Below are 20,411 nucleotides of genomic sequence, written 5' to 3'. Positions count from 1 at the left end.
CTCCAGCATTAATACATTTGTGGAAATCAATAAAGTAATTTATTTTATATATGCAAAGTCAAAATATTTTTGCACACTTAAATTTTTGCAAATTAATAAAAACATACCAATACTGCTCTATATAAACTTTGTATAAACATTAAAGGAAAAATACACATTATTTTGTTTTTCTTTTAGTGCTTCCAAAGCACAGAATGTGCAAGTCCACCTTAAGACTTTCTGTCCTTTGTTACATGCAAAAAAGAACAGATGGCAGGCGTTTGGGCAGCCTCAGGTGCACTTTATAATGTCTCTCATCAAAATAGAAAGGAGTTGGAGGTAGATTGCTTTGTGACTCCCTCCTGCCCCCTCCCACAGAGAAATAAGTTACAGGGATGCCTTTATTGTTTAATAAAACCCAAAATAGCAGCTTCTTTACACTTTGATTCAAACTAGCCTGAATCTTTCATGGTTTAAAAGGCACAACTAGGAATTGCTGAAAACTTTGTTTGGCATACACAAGATTACCGGTTGGATTCTGTGCACCTATTCCTTCTAAAGGACATAGTAAGAGCTCCAAGTAGTGCTGCATTTACAAGTGGCCCCTCGTCACTTTGGAAATGCCCAGAAGGGCAAAGTTCAAATGAAGGAATCCTTATCACTTTGGTAGGGGCAGCAATGTTTACTCAATTAACATCACCTTCCTCAAATGGAAAACAAACAAAAAAACAACAAATTATACTTTCAAAGAAAATTCTTAGGGCAAAATCTCAGCTTTTACTGACAGAGAATCATAACACTGAAAAGCTCCACTTCTTTTATTTAGCCTCTGGAAGACAATTCCCTTGACTGCCACACTCTAGGAAGTTTCAGCAGTATCTTGTTCCATTTTAGAGCACAGAAAACTTGTCCTTGTTTCTCATTGATCTTTGCGATAACATGATGATCTGTTGTTGATGTGATTAACTTTGTTGAGAAAGTGATGGGAATTTATTTTTTCTAGTACCTTTTCAAGGTACTGAATTAAGACTCGTCTTTTAAACCTGAAAATAAAGAGACATTTCGTTAACCAATAGATATACTTAAAGCACCCATGATGTGCAAGGCACTGCGGGGGACACAAAAAGGCACTGTGGGGGGCACAATCTACAGGGGAATATAAAACACATCTTCATGCAAAGATAAACCGGTTGCCACAGAGTTGATTTGTGACTCATGGCAACCCTGTGTGTCAGAGTAGAACTGTGTTCCATACGGTTTTCAATGCCTGATTTTTTTAGAACTAGATTGCCAGGCCTTCTGAGGCACCTCTGGGTGCCCTCAAACCCCCAACCTTTTGGTTAGCAGCCGACCATGTTAACTGTTTGCACCACCCAGGGACTCCCATATGGTTTAGCAAATATGAAGAGTGTTAATTGGCGGCCCAAGCTCCCCAGGCTATGGTGAACCTAGAAGGAACTACAGGCTTGGATGAATGAGTTAGATTCAGATAATGTCAATCTAAATGCCAGGGGAGACAGCATGAACTATGATTGAGGGCTAGGGTTTGAAAACACAAGGCAGAACCTGTTTCTTCCCACATCCTGTAAAAAGTCCTACTGCTTAAAAAGAGTTTCTGTTGACACCCACCTTGCTGCTTCCTTGATGGTAAATTCAACAAATTGTTTCTTGACTTCCAGAGGTCCTTGCACTTCTTCAAGCAAAATGAAAATTCTTTCATACTCTGAAGATATTAAAAAGAAAGCCTTCAATATTTCTAAAAATATGAAGAGGAAATAGAACTCAATCTTTGGGCATCCTCAGTAATCAGTCTTCATGAGTGGAAAGCTAAATAATAGATTGAAGTTCAAACACTTAAATCAAGATATCACATATCTACTAAGGAAATGCTTGTGAACACTAACCAAGTGTACTAGGCTGAATAATGTCTCTCCAAAGCTGTCCATAATCCCTGGAACCTATGAATATGTTATCTTATATAGCAAAAAGGACTTTGCAGATATAATTAAGTTGAGGATTTTGCAATGGGGAGATTATTCAGAATTATCCATTATCCACTGTAACCACCAGCATCCTTATAAGAGGGAGACAATAGAGTTAGGGCCAGAGAGAGAAGATGTAGGGATGGTAGCAGCGGCCAACAAGGAGAAGATGCTACGTTGCTAGCTTGAAGATGGAGGAAGGTGCCACGGGCTGAGGATTCTCCAGAAGCTGAAAAGGCAAGGAAATAGATTCTCTCATAGAGCTTTCAGAAGGAACACTGGTCTACCAAAACCTTGATCTTAGTCCCAAACCAAACCAAACCCATTGCCGTTGAGTCGATTCTGACTGCTAGTGACCCTATAGGACAGAGTAGAACTGCTCCATAGGGTTTCCAAGGAGCAGCTGGTGGATTTGAACTGATGATCTTTCAGTGTGCAGTTGAGCTCTTAACCACTGCACCACCAGTCCAGTGACAATGAATTCAGAATTCCGACTTCCAGAACTGTAAGATAATAAATTTATGCTGTTTTAAAGCCCTAAAGCTTGTGGTAATTTGTTAGAGCAGCAATACAAACTATTATATCAAGTAGGAAAAAAAGAAAACGGTGTATTGGGTCTTTTTGTTAAAGAGGGACCACTTTAACTATATGTAAACTGAATACTGCCCAAAAATGTGACTTAAGAGGTAACTTGAATTAGTCTAAATCACAAACATTGTTTTTAATAATAGATGTTCTTTCACTACTTACTTCGTCCAAACTTTCGAACTTCCTTCATTAGTTGATGTTTTATATCAGCATTGATCCCCTGTGCCATAGCAGGAGTTATTTGCACTGTATTTGCCACAGTTTCCAAAGTAGCCATTGCTGTGGCTTTGGGGCCATCTATTGAGAGGCTGCAGTTTACAGCTCCTCCTCCAAGTGCACTACTACCAGGTTTGTGAATCAGTCCATCTTTCCTGAGACAAGCGAAGTCATCAGACGGAGAATCCAATTTGTTGGATAGAATATCATCTCCTGCCATATTCATGAGCTTTGGAGGGACAGATTTTGACAAGAAGCCATCAGGTGCTGTTTGACCATTTTCCATTCCCTCCTCATGGAAATCATGAATGACAGTAGCATCTGGAAGCCAAATTAAGATTGAACTGTGATGGAGGTGCATTTCATCACCCCCATAGGTACATCTCTGTGGTCCCCGGTTTTGAGAATATTATTTATTTCAAGAAGCAAGAGGATGTGACAGATGGAAATCTCGGATGCCTTAAATTAAGCTCGGGAAAAATAATACGACAAAACCATCTTCTTCCCTTCTTGGCACTATTAATACACATGGAAACCAAGTAAGGTGTAAGTAATAAACATTCGCAGACCCCTCGTACTCACGATTGAGTGCCATATTGTAGCCATTTAGAAGTCTCACTTGATGCCGTAATTTCTGAAATTCACCTATAAGCTGTCATGCTTTACCGAGCTGGCAGCCAGACAACGTGGCCCCCATAACCCCTCGCCCTACCTCAAACTTTCTGAGAAAACAGAAGCGGCCGTTAGATCTGAACGCTGTGTCTCCCCTCCATCACCAGACAGCCCTGTGGTTACGTCATTCTCCTCATCCTTCGCTTCTGTCTGTCTCAGAGAAGTGGGTTTCTTTTTACTCCATGTCTGCCACGTCTGTCTCATTTATCCAAACTCCTCTGTGCCAGAGATCAGCAGTGAACGAAAGAGACAGAAACAATGCCCAGCCCTGTGGCTCCGACATTCCCGTGGGGAATCAGACAGTAAGGGGTCCAAGGAGCAAACAGAGAGATGAAGGCCTGGGTTCCTGTAAGGGTGGCAGTGAGCATGGAGCATGGGGTGGGGCCTCAGTGGACAGGGTGGGCAGGCAGGGCCTTGCTCAGGAGGCATCCTTTGAGCTGAGCCCTGGAGGAGGACAAAGAGCCAGCCATGTGCAGACCCAGGGTAAGTGCTTCAGGCTGTGGAAAGGGCACGGGCAGAGGCCGTGAGGAAGGAGCCAGCCTGGTGCAACCGAGCAAAGGACAGAGAGCAGAGAGAGCAAGGAGGAGACCAGTGGGAGAGCATCACATGTCGACAGGATCAGCCTGACCGTAGGGCAGAAAATGAGTTAGCTGGGCTCAAGCACGGGAAACAGGGAGATCAGCTAAGGCGCTCTGTGGCAGCTTGCTGAGAGATCAATGTAAGATGAAATAGAGGAATAGAGAGAAATGGCAGAGTGCAGGGTTTATTTCAAAGGCCAAGTGGCCTAGATTTGCTAATGGATGGGAAGGGAGAGAAGAATAAAAACTACATCATGGGTGACTCCAAGGGTTGGGCCTGAACCACTGGGTAAATAATCGTGCCAGTGTGTGCAGGAGCCGGCCGGCAACAGCTCACCAGACCAGCCTCTGTGCAACCCTTCCTGATTCTGCATTCAGTGCCCTCACATCGGCAGCTTGATATTGACCATTTTGGGAGCTTTTACACTATAAAAAAAAAAAATAGATATCTTCAAACACTACAAATCAGGGCCTCTTTGCCTTCCTACCCCCAAAATGGTGAACGGTCACTTGTTACAGTTTTTCCAGCACACTGACAGATGGTGTCGTTTAACTGAGCTTGCAAAGGCTGTAAGTAGAGCTGGTTTGGAGAGGCCAGTTTGGGAGTTCAGCTTAAACACATGGAGCCAGTTGAGCATGAGCTATCGATTACACACCATAGTGGAGACTGCATGTACGTATTTATATATGAATGACTCTGGAGGTCAAGACCAAGGCTGGGAGGTGTTGAGATGTACATCATATTTAAGGCCCAAAGATTGCATGGAATCACTTAGAGAAAGGGTGCATTGAAGTGGAGAGAGCCAATGATTGAGCTTTAAAAATAGGGTTGGGGAAGAAAAGGAAAACCCAGAAAAGGAAATGAAAGGGAGTTGCCATTAAGAGGGAAGAAATCTAGGTGAGTTTGGTGTATGGGAATCCAAGAAGACTTGCATGAAGAGGGTGTGAACAACCATGGCAAGTGCTGCTCAGGAATTCATGGCAATGTCAGCAGACACTGGTGGCCTTGATGAGAACAGTTTCAGCAGAGTTGAGGAGGCAGATGCCAGACTTGCAGGGACAGGAGGTGAGGCTAGGCAGAGAGCCAGGGCAGACCCATCCTCTGGTTGAGCCCACCCCCCTCCCACCTCAGGAACCTGCTTTGCCCTTCTAACTCTTGAAGCAACCCCAAATGGTTGCCCCTCTTTTACCTTGCCTTAGCAAAGCCAACTGACTCATATTGTCCATTTCTCCATTCCAAGTTAATTACCATTCAAGTGTGGATCTTTTTTCTCCTCATATATAGATGGAGCTCCTTGAGACAGGGTCTCTGCTTTTCGTTGGGCCTATTGTACCTACCACGTGGATGATTTAATAATGGTTCACTTGGTGAACAAAATTGAACACAAAAGAAATTAATACAAAGGAAAATAGGACTGTTTAGGGTCTTAGTCTTCTAGGGGCCATAAGGAGCTCACACCACTACTCTATACCTGTGTGTACTAGTGTGGGTTTTATGAGGTTTGGATAAGATGGGAACCACGAGGCTGAGAGTGATCCCTTTCTGCCCACATGGTTAGTTACAGTAGGTGGTGTTTGTGGTTTCCTCAACAGCAGGGACATACTCCGCCTTCTCTTAGATGACATAGGACTGTTGGGTTCTCCAGGCCGTTTCACTTTGTTTTGAGGCCCTGCTACAAACTCATCTGCTTCATCAATCATCATTCCCTACAAAACATCAAGGAATATATTCCATTAATGATGAATATTCAACTCTTTCAAAATTGCAAACAGTCTTCAGAGGCTTATACAACCATGTATTACATTATTGTTTTTAATTCACATACTAGACTTTTATTAAGGGAAATCTGCTGTCAAGAGGGATTATTACATTCTATATTTAGATGCACTAATGAAAACAGTTTTGCTGCCATTCAACAAACATCAAATAAGTCCAAGAACTGTACTAGGTGTTTCATGTAGCTATCACATTTACTCCTCACAGCAACCTTATATGGTGTTTAAATGCATGTTTTTAGTTAGAGAAACATCTCAGAAAGTTTAAGAAATCTTTTTAAAAGCACATGATTAGCAAGTGGTAGAACTAAAATTTGAAACCGAATACTTCTGTCTCCCCCCACCCCCCATTCGACCAGTTCCTGTCCCTTCCTGACTTCTCATCCTGCTTTTGGACAGAAGCTGCCCATTTGGTCTCTTATACCTGATTGAACTAAGAAACACATTCCTCACATGTATTATGAAAATATGGAAGGCTTCATGAATTAGCGTGTCATCCTTGCACAGGGGCCATGCTAATCTTCTCCGAATCATTCCAATTTTAGTATATGTGCTGCTGAAGCGAGCACACATTACATCATTAGTAGAAGTTTTAATCATGGGCCAAAGATTTATCATCCCCCAACACACACTCTGTTCTCAAGAAATGCAACTCAATTTTAACGCAGTCTGAAGGGAGGTAAAATACAAGGTGTTGTCCAAAGCCAAATATGGTACAACCATGGTTAACCAGAAAGCTGGGGGAATGAACAGATATCATCAACCAAAATGGGATAAACCCACCTTTACTTCATTGAAGAAGTATCAACCCTTGTTAGGGGAAATAATTCCCTATTCTGTGCTTTAAACTCATCATTAGCAAATACTGATTATCACTGTATACAACGCTTTGTAGACATTGAAAGTCAGGTAGAAGGAAAATGTAATTTGCCCAGCCCCTAGCCCCACAGATATTCAAATATGTGCACCTTGGTGCCAGGCTGATGGGGAGGTGCTTTTCACTGTTGGGGATAGATAAAAGGTGAGAGTCAGTGGTATAGAAGGTTAGCTTAAATCTATTCTCATTCAAGGGTAACACAAGAATATGCCCTTTGTTATTTGGATAAAATCATGATAAATTATCTGTACCATTTGTATTTCCCATAAAAGAAAAGCGCAGAAAAGGGGAAAACATTTTCACTGAGCATTTCCTACCTGCCAAGTACTGTTCTAAATGCTCTACCTGTATTAACTCGCTTTATCCTCTGCAAAAACTTATGAATTAGGTGCAATTATTATCACCAATGTTATGAAAGAGGAAATTAAGGCATAGAACGATTAAGAAAAACACCAATTAATTGAAGATTAGGGTAAGGTGGAATACCTTGACGTCTACTTTTGTTACAGAAGAGATTCTTGCATGTTCGGGGCCTTAATACCAATAAGCGCCATGAGTACAAATATAATCCCATTTGTCTTCACGCTTTGATGGTCAAGTCAGTAGGTCTCTGTCTCTCTCTTTTTCTCTTACACACACACGCACCCCACATGAAGATTTCCAGTAAAACCAAAACCAAACCCACAACCATCAAGTGGATTCTGACTCATAGCAACCCTACAGGACAGAGTAGAACTGCCCTATAGAGTTTCCAAGGCTGTCATCTTTACTTATGGAAGCAGACTGCCACATTTTTTTCCCGCAGAGCGGCTAGTGGATTCAAATTGCCAACCTTTCAGTTATAGCTGAGTACTTAACCACTGCACCGCCAGAGCTCCTAAGATCTCCAGTAGGACAATCCAAGTTAGGCAACATCCCCTGGACCCTCATATTTCAAGAGGAACACTTAGTCATTGCCTAGATAAAGCACTAGTGATCACCATAATGGAAATGGAGTAGATGGGGATCTTGATATTAAAGAAGTTAGTGTGGGCAAATATTGTGTGATCCCATTTATATGAACTCTCTAGAATAGGCAAATGCATAGAGAAAAAGTTTATCAGTGGTTACCAGAGGCTGGGGGAAGGAAGGAAGGAATGGGAGTTATAGCTAAAGGGGCACTAAGTTTCTGTTTGGGGTGATGTAAAATTTTGGAAATGGATAATGGTGATGGAAGAACAACATGGCGAGTGTGATTAATGTCACTAAATTGCACACTTAAAATAGTTAAAATGGCACTTTTTGTTATACATATTTTACCACAGTAATTTTTTTTTTTTTAAAGAAGTTAGTGTGGAGTGGTACGAAAGAATACAAAGTCTGGGGCTGGAATGATGTGGGTTCAAATTCTGGCTCTACCTCTTATCATCTGTGTCATTGGGGCAAGGCATTTGACCACTGTCAGCCTTGATTTCTTCTGACTAGAGGGCAGATAGTAATACCTACCTGCAGAACAGCTGCAAATATTAAATGCAATAATTCAAAACACCACCCCCTAGTAAGTACCCAATAAATGGCAGGTATTATTTCTGTTCAATCAAAAAACTCATATCAGCAAGCTCCTAATTTCCACCCACATAACAGCCCCTGTGTCATATTATATCTTTTAAACAGAGAGCATCCAAATGTATTCATCTTGCCAGAAGAAAAGAATTTTTGCAAGTACAGGTAGTCACCGACTTATGACGGGATTCTGTTCTGACAACTCCGTGTCGTAGGTCGGTTCTGACGTAAGTAGAATACTTCTTCTTTTTAGTTTTCATTATTATTGCCTTTTATTATCAGTATCTTTATAAATCTGATGTTTATTTGTCTTTGGGTGTTGGAAACATTGCATATAAACTTACAGATCTATTTTAATATCATACGTAGTACGTATTACTAACAGTAAGACATATTAAAAAAAACAGATGTTCATAAGTGCAGTTTGTCATAACTCGAATACATCGTTAAGTTGGGGACTACTTGTACATCACAATTTACACAGACATAGAGATAGGTATCTTACCTTCTTATCTTGTTTAAATGGATTGCCAAAAGTATGAAGTCTTTTTGGTTGGTCTGGATCAATCTCTCGAAGTGGAGAAGGCAACATCTTCAGATATTCCTGATAGTTTCCCATTTGTGCAACTGGAACACTATGAAGTGAATCTGCCAAATCACCGGAAAAGAAAGAAATGCTATACGTCTGAAGGGTATGATCTTTTGAGAGGTTGTGATCATAGACTGCTGTCTTGGCACCAAATACAGTCTAAAATCTCGAATAGCATCCTCCTATCCTTGGTCTAGAATATTCTCCCCTCGTCTCAAGTCATTAATCAGCCCACCATTACTCCTGCCTACAGCCTCAAATAACTAGGCCCAGAACAATTCCCTTACCCTTCAAACCAGGCTGACCTCCCTTATATCACCATCTCAACTCAAAAAACCATTATTTGTTCCCCATTAGGAGAAATCTAGGCTCCATGGCCGTCTCTTATCATCCAGAGAACCTGGAGGAGTGGGTTTTAACTTCTTTGAGAATTTGATTTAATCTACAGATTTTCTTCCCGGAAAAAGTCCCCTTTCACACAAAACTTGGTGTATAATTTGAAAGGGTTGTCCAGGAAAAGATTTGCTCAATTTAGTGGACAGATGGCTTTGCTTAAAATTAACAAAATGGAGTACAGGGGAATTTTAAGTAGTCATCAATTATCCTGGATCCTATCAAGTCCATTATTCTCATGTAGATGAGGAATTCTCTATTGAACTCATCACGGCAGATTGTGTGGTATAGTGTTTGGGTGTGCGGTGTCCAGACACTGACGGACCTAGCTTTTGCCACTTTCAACTGGCTAAAGCTGAGCAAACTCCTTAAATACTCACGCTCAGTTTCTATGTCCATAAAACGGACATGAAAACAGTATCTACCTCATGGGGCTGTTTTCAGGATTATGAGAGATAAAGCATGGGGAGTGTAGTGTAAGCACTGAGTAACTCATACTTCTTGCATCTGAGAAATACTTGTATCTGGGTAAACATTGGGATTCAGTGAAAACAGGCATTCTAAACATTAAAACGTTACAAAATAACCTACTCATTGTGCAATAAGAACCTTTATGTAAGTCAGACTTGACATTTTCATAATCAAGGAAATGTGCCTCACTGTTCATTTACCTTCATCTTGGCCAACAATAAACTTGTGTGTTTTCAGTAAATTAGATCTCATTCTGGTTAATTGGTCTAAAAGACCACTACGTGGAATATCATAAGCATTTCTGTATGTTTGCGGTTTCAAATCCTGTTTGAGATGAAACAAATAATTTCAGTTACTCCTGAGGCGTTTAATACAGGCGTGTAATACTTAACCCTCCTAAAATATTAATGAAGGACTCTACAATCAGTACAACAAACAATAGGATTTTCCCAGTGGAAAATTTCCACTTGTTGGCCTTGTTCTTCATTCTAATACACCCACAAAGCCTTAAAGTCACTAGGAATATCCTTGTTCAAGTATGTTATTTGAAACATGAAATCCTGAGATTTATGCTTGCAGCAGACTTGCAGGACTGTGGCTTGTCATCTAGGTTTTATCTCTGACAGCCATGGAGGTGAATGAGCCACTGGGATCTCCCTTTAGGAAGCAATTGCCGATCCACTGTGAGCAGTGCAGTTAGTTGAAAGCCATCAGCTTGCAGTGCCTTTGGGATCTGCCACAGTGGTTAGCTGAGGCCATACTCTTCCCAGACTGCCCCAGACGATGACTGAGAACAGTGGGGTGTTAGTGACTGCCCGGTTTTGCCCAACGGGGACCTCCTCTATGGGAAATCTTGGTGCCAGAGGTCTCCAGGACTTTCTACATGCTATACCATTCTTCATACCCATCGCTCCTTACTTCCCCCTCTTCCCTCACAGGTGCAAGATCGGCACTGTGGTCTGAAGGCTCTCCCTGCTTCCTCCTGCTCCCTTCTCCATTTTTCATGGCTATTGCTCCCCCCAAATATCTTGTACTTTTAATTCTGTAGTTTTAGGGGGATGTATAAAGTTCTTTTGTGTGCATGTGTGTGATTTAGGTGAAACTTTACAGCTCAAGTTAATTTTTCACTCAAAAATTTACACATATTGTTTTGTGACGTGTAATTTTTGTGACACAATTCTATATTGACGTCTGCTGGCAGGAGGATCCAACCTACCTAATTCTTAAACTGGTCAATTAATAATTATTAAGTCTCAAACTGAATCATCATTATTTCAAAACGAAAGCAATGTGAAAGACGTAAGTGAATCAGATAAACAAATACGAACTGTTCACATCACAATTTACCTTGTTTAAGAGCCCTATTTGGAAACCAGCAAATTCTTTGATACTCAGTTCTGCCAGTCTTAGTGCAGCTTCCCCTGTGATTTCATTCAACAGCTTTCTAAAATTTTGACTGTGAGTTAAAGACACTCCACTTCCAGCATGATTTTTCACTTTGATTCCGATTTCCTGGGGAGGTTTCTTCCCTACTGATGCTAGTATTCGCTCTGACTCTAGTTTGGTCTAAAATGAAAGTACATAGCATGTTATGAAAAGACCTATAATATCACTGTCTTCTTAATATTTAAGAAAGATAATACTTTAAGAACCCAACAGAACAACTTTTCCATTGCAAATCACAGAAAAATGGATAATTATAATTTCCCTATGCTTCTCTGTACTACCACAAGACACAGAGAGGGGAGAATAGATAGGCAATTAACCTTAATACTTTTTTCTCTTGCTGAGTGTCAAGTTATGATTGAGTCATGGAAAGAATGGACACCAGGGATAAGAATGTCTTTCAAAGACACTTAGAAGCACATGTTGTTATGGTAAAAATGAGTCTAAGTCAACATCTGAGACTCAGATGAAAAGTTTTAAGACTCTGTATTTATAAATGCAAACTAGTGCTGAAATTCAGGTTACAGATTTGGCATTATATCTGAAAAAGTTAAACTATGTATTTTTAATATCAGACCATCCAAAAAACATCTTAGAAGATAATGCCTAATTTAATAAATATGGCCAAGTAAATAATTTTTAATGTATACTCCATAAGTTTCCTACTAACTTATAAAGAAAAATCCCCTTAATAGACACTATTATCTCATATTGATAAACAGTGCTTAAGAGTGAATTGTTGCAACATATTACATTTTGAGCATATTTTATGTTTTACATACATCAGAGATAGTTCAAGGGACACTGATGACATAGAGCTTTTATATCTACATCATCATAAGTTAATAACGATCTTTTCTTTTTCTCTAAAGGTAGAACTCCACCAATGTTTGATAAGTCCAAAATAATTATGGGGTTCTTGGGGTTTGGTCAGAGATATTTATCAATTTGCTCCAATTATTGGAATTAAGTATGCTTATTCTCTTTAAAAAATTCTTAAGTCATGAAATATAGGATAAGAGCAAATGAAGGCTCTGTTTTCTTAAATGGTCTGGGAAGTTCATTTATAAAAATATTCAAGCAATGTGTCCTAGAAGGTCCTAGAACTTATATTAGTTTCAACTCTGTTTAGTATTCTTCCTTCTGGCCATACCCTGCTGATACAGCCTTAAAGGCCCAAGGTAAACATCAAATAAAGAAATAAACCAATATATAAATAAATTAATAATCAAAACAAAACATCATCAACAACAACAAAAACAAAAACCTATTAGCAGAAAAGAAAAGGGATTAAGGGGACACTTGGTAGATCAGAAATCTGGGTTTGCCTTTATTTTCGGTTTCACTTATGAGCACACTGGACTGGTAGGAGCTGGTAAACTCCAGGTGGTACTTAAGTTTCTGCCAGTTCCTAGCAAGGTGTGTCAGCATCCCAATCGTGGAACCGTTTTGGTTTTTGAGGGAAATCTGTCACTTTGCTTACTACTCTCTTGTTTTCTAAAGGGCCAGCTTCCAAACATCTCCAGCTTGAAGCATTATAGTCACTGCAAGTGCTTACTACTGTTTCCTACCTGGGAATACGTTTGTACATAAGAAGAAAGTACAACTGCAGCATTGATTTGTCATAGAACGTAATACATATTGTATGGCAGTAAAGCTCTAAGTTGGTAGTTGTCAAACGCTTCCACCCTGCAAGAATGGGCTAGGTAGAGGTGAGAAGTATGGTAAGGAGGGGTGAGTGGAGAATGAGGCACTAATAGAGAGGGGCAGGCAAGGGACAAGGTAAACAATGGTAAATGAGGTGGAGGTACAATGGATTTTCTCTCTTCAGGTCCCCTTGGGGCCTACCACCCTCCGGTTTGAAAAACGTTGGTCTCATCTCCCCCCACCCCCCAGGAAAAGCATAGGGACATTTATCCAAGGGCTAGCATGTGAGTGTAAGTCCTTCACATGCCTGAAAATTACTTTTAGGCAAGTCATGTAAACCACACCATGCCTCAGTGTGCTGACCTAAAAAAATAAGATGCACTTGTCCAAAGTAATTTGAGGAGAAACTAGATTGAGGATAGACAAAAATGTGACCCAGGAGATAATTCTGTTAAGCCTCTGCCCCTCTTAAGCCACAGAATATCCACCAGCTTGTGGGCAGGGCAAACGGGTAAGTAAAAGGAGAAATGGCACAGCATCAAATGATACTGACAGACCCTTAGCTGCAGTTTAATGGTAAAGCTAGAAGCCATAGAGAATCACATTGTTACTAATCCATAGAGTGCAGAAATATATACACATTTAATTGGAAAAATTACAATTACACTAAAGAATAAGGAAATGCACTTCTGAGGGCAAAGGAGTTTTTTTGTTTGTTTTTACCAATACTACCTGTTGGCTGAGTTTTTTAAGGTAAGAGATAACACTGTAACTAAGTCCACAATCTAAATTATCTGATATCAGATTTGGAGCTCCCATCATCCTTAGTGCTTTCTTTAATGGCTATAAGGAAACAAAATACACAACAGTAAGAATAGAATAAATCTTAAAATACTCAAAGTTCAGTTACAAGGGGCAAAGGGACATGATTCATTTCTTAGAAGTCAAGGTGCTGCACATAAAATCAAACATGGAACATTAAAAAGTGGGAATGAAAAATAGCAGAGAAGTAAGGAGCAGAAAGTAAAAAAATCAGAGGAGAGTGGGATCAGAAGAGCAAGTAACAACAAATTCAAACAATTGGCAAATTGCTTTCAGTCTTAAGTCCCAAGCCCTAAAATCATTTCACAGTGCGTTTTATTGTGCACCCCATTCCTGCCATGGCAAATCCTAACACAACCCGATTTCTCCTCCCAGTGACACCAGTGATATCAGTTAAGGCTCTACCTTTTCACCTCTAGAAACTTGGCTCAAAGTTTACCAAGTCAACCTCTGAAACAATTGGATGATCTTAATTTAGGCCATATTACCTGTGGCCGTAGAGTCAATTTTGACTCATGGTGACCCCATGTGCTTCAAAGTACAACTGGTCCACAGGGTTTTCCTGGCTGTTATCTTATGGAAGTAGATTGCCAGGCCTTTCTTCCACAGTACCACTGGGTGGATTTGAACCACCAACCTTTTGGTTAGTAGCTGAGAGCAAACCACATGCACCACCCAGGGACCAGTTCAAAAATTATCATAATTTTTTCAAATCATAAAAGCCAAAATGAAGCCAAGAAGGTTTTTACTTTCTTTGTACCCCCTCCAGCACCCCACTTCTTGCAGTTTCTAAAACACGTTTAACAGGAAATAAGTATATATAATGACTACAGAAAATCTTCTTTTTTCAGAGGGAAACCCCACATTGAGAATTTCTAGAGTTAAAAAGGGAAGCTGATATAATACATGAATCCAGACCTAGTTATTCTTAAATTCCAAAATTACAATCTCATAAGGTTAGTTTTAATAAGAGAAACACAGAAGTGTTTTATAAAAATAACCATGACAGTTAAAGTAAATAAAATAGTTCTTTTTTTTTTTGCGCTGTCATTGATATCTCCAAACTCTTACATATGGTTTGAGAAGACCATGACAACACAAAATACTTGTAAAATAAAAAAGATAACTATCTTATTTCAGGGGTAAAGCTCGAAACAAGAATCATCATTTCTATAGTTAATGCATATATACACATAAATACATACTAATAAGAAGTATGGAGGCAGAGTTTTTAAGTAGCTGTCAAAAGCCTGTCGCCACTTCAGATTGGGCTTAAGTTTGTGAACTTTAAACAAGTCATCTGTAATAGAAAACCAAGGAAAACGTTACATTATTCCAGTCCTGCATGCCAAAAGCGAAATCAAGCAATCCACATCAATTATGTCATTTACTAGAAATCTTGATTTTTAGTTACATTAAATGAACCTTTCATTGGAGTTTATTTAATGATCTTTTTGGTGGTGGTAGTATTTATTAAAATTATATATAGTATTTTTCTAGAAAATAAAATACATTCTTAAGTGTTACGGATTAAATTGTGTTCCCCCACCAAAAGATATGTTGAAGTTCAAGCCCCTGTACCTGTGAATATGACTTCGTTTGGATATAAGATCTTTCTTTGAAGATGTTATCAGTAAAGTTAATGAGGTCATAATGGAGTAGGGTGGGTCCTAATCTCTTCTCAGTGGTGTCTTATAAAAGGGGAGAACAGACATGGACACAGAGTCACACAGGAGACACTACTTGAAGACACATTGCAAAGCCAAAGAATGCCAAGACACGCCCAGGGCCACCAGAATCTGCAAGAAACAAGGAAGCATCTTCCCCTAGAGTGGACAAAGAGAGCACGGCCCTGCCCATGCCCTGAATTTTGACTCCTAGCCTCCAGAATCGCGAGAAAAAGAAATTTCTGTTCTTCAAAGCCACTCACTTTGTGGTAGTTACGGCAGCCCTTGGAAACTAAGACATCAAGTTAAACATTACTCTTCCATCTGTGAAGCTACATACAACATAACAACACCAACACCGACTCTGATCCACCTGAAATACTTCTCTGACCTGTTACATATTAGTAACACTACTGTAAGAATTTTCACCTGAGGGGAAATCCACCCTCACTGGTTGATGGAATAACATTTTTTTTTATTTAAACATAGAGGGCATTGTACTTTTTGTTGAAAGGTCAAGGTAAGAGACTTTACAAAGTCTATGACAACAAAAGCTAAGCGTCTAATTTCTAGGCAATGAAGGCAAACCCTAAATTGTCTTTTGGAGTCTCCTTAATCAGCCCAAACTTTCTTTAGTCATATTTCCTCCCCCCTCACTTCATTTCTTTGATTTTTGGAGTCAAGCATTTTGAGCCAAAACTTGGGCCTTTCATATATTAGTTAAGAATTGGGTGATGGCACTAGCGATAGCCTATAGTGGTGTTAACTTGAAGTTTAAAATTTCATATGACTAAACATGTTTCTTGAATACCATGTACATTAATATAACTAAAAATATTTACCTCAAATAAACAGACACCTTCTATCTTTTCATATGTAAATATAATTATCCTAATAATCTAAGTATATTATATATAGAAAAACAAAAACCAAACCCATTGCCGCCAAATCAATTCCGACTCATAGTGACCCTATAGGACAGAGTAGAACTGCCCCATAGGGTTTTCAAGGAGCGCCTGGTGGATTCAAACTGCCAACCTTTTGGTTAGCAGCCATAGCTCTCAACCACTGCACCACCAGGGCTCCATATTATACACACTATACGAAAATTTCCAAAACATCTCATCATTTCTTTCCCTGGGTAAAAGAAAAAAAAGTTTCTTTCTAATGTAATAATTCAAAATTGGTACCTCCAGACATCAACAAGAACCTGCCACGCTTACTATAAATACCAAAGATATTGTACATTCATCCTCTATTTTGGCTCTTCGGATTTTATGGGTTCTTATAAAAAGAAATCGAAACCATCCCTTTGCCACATGCTTGATTTCTGTACAAACAGGGCTATTCTTTGAAATTCTGAATTACTTTATTTAAGCAACTATATATTTTCTTCTTTTTACTCCTATAATAAATTATTCCCTCCAGCTGACACCAATTTAAATGAATTCACAAAGTCATAAAATTTAGGTCTTTTGTTCTTTTGTTACAGAAAGAGCAAACTAAAAAAGATATGCGGAGGTTTCTGCTTCATTATAGCAAGGAGGTCTTTTAAAGACCATTCATATCTTGACAGAAAGCAAAGAGAGACCCTGGACATATCGTGTTATATTGTGTCTTTATGTGGAATCTGTTGGGAATTAGGCAGATTTGGGAAAGTAACTGACAAATTTAAATACCACATGACAGGAGAGATTTTTAGATATAAATACATTAGGTCATCAGAGTTAATAATACTCTTAATACTTTTAACAATGCCAAGTTCAACGATTCCATCCAGGAGCTGGTTTAGTCTAATTATGTCTTGCTGGATTTTTTTTTTTTTTTGACTTTTTATCTTTCACAGTCTAGATTAAGAGTGACGCTGCTTTAGTCATTACCTCTGTGGTTCAGAAAAATGACTTTTCTGGTTTCATATTTCCATTCAAATGGAGTTTCTAGGATGGTACAGTAAAGATGTCAGAAACAATTGGCTAACCAACATTTGAAAGATGAAGACATGATAGAGTAAAATGATACCACCAACATCTCAAAAATGACTGACACTTTCTCTTCCGGTTCCTTCCTCCCCATTTCCCTCTTCAAAGAGGGAGGAGACCTGGGTTTGAGTCCAAGCTCAGTCACATCCTTAGGTGAGTGAGCTTCAAGAAATCACTTCCTCTTTTTGAGTCTCGTCTATAAAATGGGTTTAATGATAATTGCTTTACCACAAAGGATTGTTGCAAGGAACTCGATTACGTATGTGAAAACACTGCATAAAATGAAAAGAACTGTGTAAACCATAAAGCATTAGACACAGAGTGATTGGTACACAACAAATTATCCTCCTGTTCTCTATCCCCACACTTCTCTCCTTCTTCCTCCTCATCATAAATGGCCTAATACGGTAAAAAATTTTGTTTTTTTGTACAAGTCACCAGTTCTTGAAGAAAAAAAAAACAAAAGTGAATTGAATATGGTGAATTTAAGAAAAAAAAAAAAGTGAAGTTGCTACAAATGCCCTAGTTTCTTCAGTTATTGGCCCTTAATAGAAAAAATAATCTCCTAATTGAGAGATAATTCCCTGGCCAACTGCAACAATCTTGTGTCCACCCTATTGATATGATTCTTCTGGTAACTCATTGATCCACTTAAGCTTCATTTATCTATCACCAGGAAATGAGATGTTTCACATTTCCCAGGTCAGCTTTAGTGCCTAAATAATTAAACCTTTGTTAACTATTTGTGATGGAAATATTACATTAGTGAAGAGGAAACTGGGGTCATCACTACAGACAATTATTGTATCATACAGTAATATAATGATGTTTCTGGACATTATGAAGTATGTGTGACTTAACTTTTTATTAAATGCCCCTGACCACTAAAACTTCAAAACTCTCCTATACCCTTACATTATATCCTTCGTATAGAATACCAAAGCCTTCAAGAGCTACTAAAATAATGTGAATATTAATAAAGACAATAATAATAGCACTTATTGAGCACGTACTATTTGCCAGGCATAGTTCTAAGCAATTCACCTGTATTATTAGCCCATTTAATTCCAACTAAATCCCTTTGAGGTAGATACTGTCATTATTCCCACTTTATGGATGAGGAAACTAAGGCACAGAGAAGTTAAGTATCTTGTCCAACGTCACAAAACTAGCAAATGGCAAAGCCAGGATTCATACTCAGGCAAACATGCCTCATAGCTCATACTCTTAACCACTGTGGAACTTACACTACCCCCAAAAATGAAGTAATGGTGGAAATGCTGAGTTTGTGTGTATTTCAGAACCTCCACATGAAACTAAGTGGGGATTCTGAGGCAGAAGTACTTATAGCTTCAAAGGGGGTGAGAAACTCTATGCTCCTTAGAAGACACAGAGGGATGAATGAAGCCAAAGGCAGAATGGGAGCTGAGTTAAGAGTAGGAAAGCCCTCAACTGGATGTGTGGGGTTAAGAAAGGGGGAGGAGTCAAAGATGCCTCCAGGGTTTCCAGTTTGGGACATCTGTAGAAGGATGCTGGTGTCACTAACTAGAGTGTGGACAGAGGAGGAAGAGCATGGTAGGAATGGGTAAGATAAGTTCTGCTTGGCTTGAAGTCACCCTAGAAACATCCAGAAGGCTGTTGGGCAGCTAGAATCATTTAGGTCACCATGCTCTAGGCAGGAGTGCAGACTAAGGAGGGCCAGGGACAGATGCCACACATGCCTTGCTGGTGACAGAAGACATTTCAGACAGAAGGACAACTTGGCATTTGGGGAATAGAGTGGTGCAGTAACCCAAGTAACCCAAAATAAATTAGGAAAATGAAAAACAGAGAAAACAAAAATACAAAATGGAAAACTTGAACCCCGACATAACAATAATTACATTAGATGTAAATACCCTACATACATCCATTAAAATACAGAGATTGACACAGTGGAAGAAAACACATGACCCAAAAATGTGCTGTCTACAAGAAACTCACTTCAGATATAACAATATAGGCAGGTTGAAAGTAAAAGGATGGAAAAGGATATATCAGGCAAACATTAATCAAAGAAACGCAGGGGTAGCAACACTAGATAAAGGAGAACTCAGACCAAAGAAAATTACCAGAGACATAATGATAAAAGGATCAGTCCACCAAGAATATACAGTAATATTAAGTGTGTACGAATCAAATAACAGAACTGTAAAATACATGAAGGAAAAACTGATGGAACTGAAAGGAGAAATAAACAAATCCACAATTACAGTTGGAGATTTTAACACACAAAAAAATCCCCAAATTCCCCCAATATGATAATTTGAATAGCCCTATAACTATGAAGGAAATTGAACTAATAATCTTAAGACTCCCAAAAAGGAATCTCCAGGCTGAGGTGGTTTCTGGAGAAATCTACCAAATGTTTAAAGAATTAATACCAATTATATACAATCTCTTCCAAAAATAGAGTAGGAGAGAACACTTCTCAATTCATTTTATGATGCTAGTATTACCTTGATACCAAAAGCAGACAATTAAAAAAAGAAAAGAAAAGAAAACAAACTACAGACCAATGTCCTTCATGAATATAGATACAGAAACCCTTAAAAAAAATCAGCCCATAGAATTTAGAATATATAAAAAGAATTATGCATCATGACCAAGTAGGGTTTATTCCAAGGATGCAAGGCAGGCTCAATGTTTGAATATCAATCAATGTAATACATCATAGTAGCGGGATAACTAAAAAAAAAAAAAAAGATCACATCAATTGATGCAGGAAAAACATTTGGCTAAATTCAACACCCATTCATGCTAAAAAATACTCTCAGAAAAATAGAAACGAAAGGGGAACTTCTTCAACTTGATAAAAGAAATCTACAAAAAACTTACAGCTAACATTATACTTAATGGTGAAAGATTGAATGCTTTCCAACTAAGATTGGGAACAAGGCAAAGACAGTCACTCTCACCATTCTTAGCCAACATAGTGCTAGAAGTTTATGGATTAGAAGCACAAAAATATAAAGATGGCAATTATCCCTAAATTTATACACATACTTAATGCAATTCCTATCAAAATCCCAGCAAGAATTTTCGCAGATAGAGACAAAGTTATTCTAAAATTTATATGGAAAATCAAAAGAACTAAAATAGCCAAAATAATTTTTAAAAACAAGAATGAAATGGGGGGAATCTGTCT

At 38.9% G+C, this 20,411-nt stretch overlaps 1 protein-coding gene and 1 non-coding gene across 11 annotated transcripts in view; both read right to left on the bottom strand.

The window, feature by feature from the left end:
• Positions 1-20,411, bottom strand: part of INTS6L (integrator complex subunit 6 like) — a 71,406-nt gene continuing 50,995 nt past the window's right edge. For 2 of the 10 annotated variants that reach the window (XM_064277629.1, XM_064277634.1), the window contains exons 10-18: positions 14,784-14,878; positions 13,489-13,599; positions 11,011-11,229; positions 9,864-9,987; positions 8,716-8,858; positions 5,488-5,722; positions 2,712-3,086; positions 1,609-1,702; positions 2-1,022 (exon numbers count right to left, since the gene is read on the bottom strand). In XM_064277629.1, the coding sequence (XP_064133699.1) occupies positions 899-1,022; positions 1,609-1,702; positions 2,712-3,086; positions 5,488-5,722; positions 8,716-8,858; positions 9,864-9,987; positions 11,011-11,229; positions 13,489-13,599; positions 14,784-14,878 (1,520 nt within the window). In that variant the 3' untranslated portion in view covers positions 2-898. Of the gene's footprint in view, positions 1,023-1,608; positions 1,703-2,711; positions 3,087-5,487; positions 5,723-8,715; positions 8,859-9,863; positions 9,988-11,010; positions 11,230-13,488; positions 13,600-14,783; positions 14,879-20,411 lie in introns of those variants that run through there. The other 8 variants (XM_064277631.1, XM_064277635.1, XM_064277632.1 and 5 more) reach the window with 7 other exon arrangements.
• Positions 6,254-6,360, bottom strand: LOC111747811 (U6 spliceosomal RNA). The gene has a single exon (XR_002783762.1). It is a non-coding gene; the product is annotated as a U6 spliceosomal RNA (small nuclear RNA).

The sequence above is a fragment of the Loxodonta africana genome, chromosome X, assembly GCF_030014295.1.
Source record: "Loxodonta africana isolate mLoxAfr1 chromosome X, mLoxAfr1.hap2, whole genome shotgun sequence".
Taxonomy (NCBI): domain Eukaryota; kingdom Metazoa; phylum Chordata; class Mammalia; order Proboscidea; family Elephantidae; genus Loxodonta; species Loxodonta africana.
Note: the sequence above shows the minus strand (reverse complement) of the source record. Positions and strands in the feature narration are given on the sequence as shown.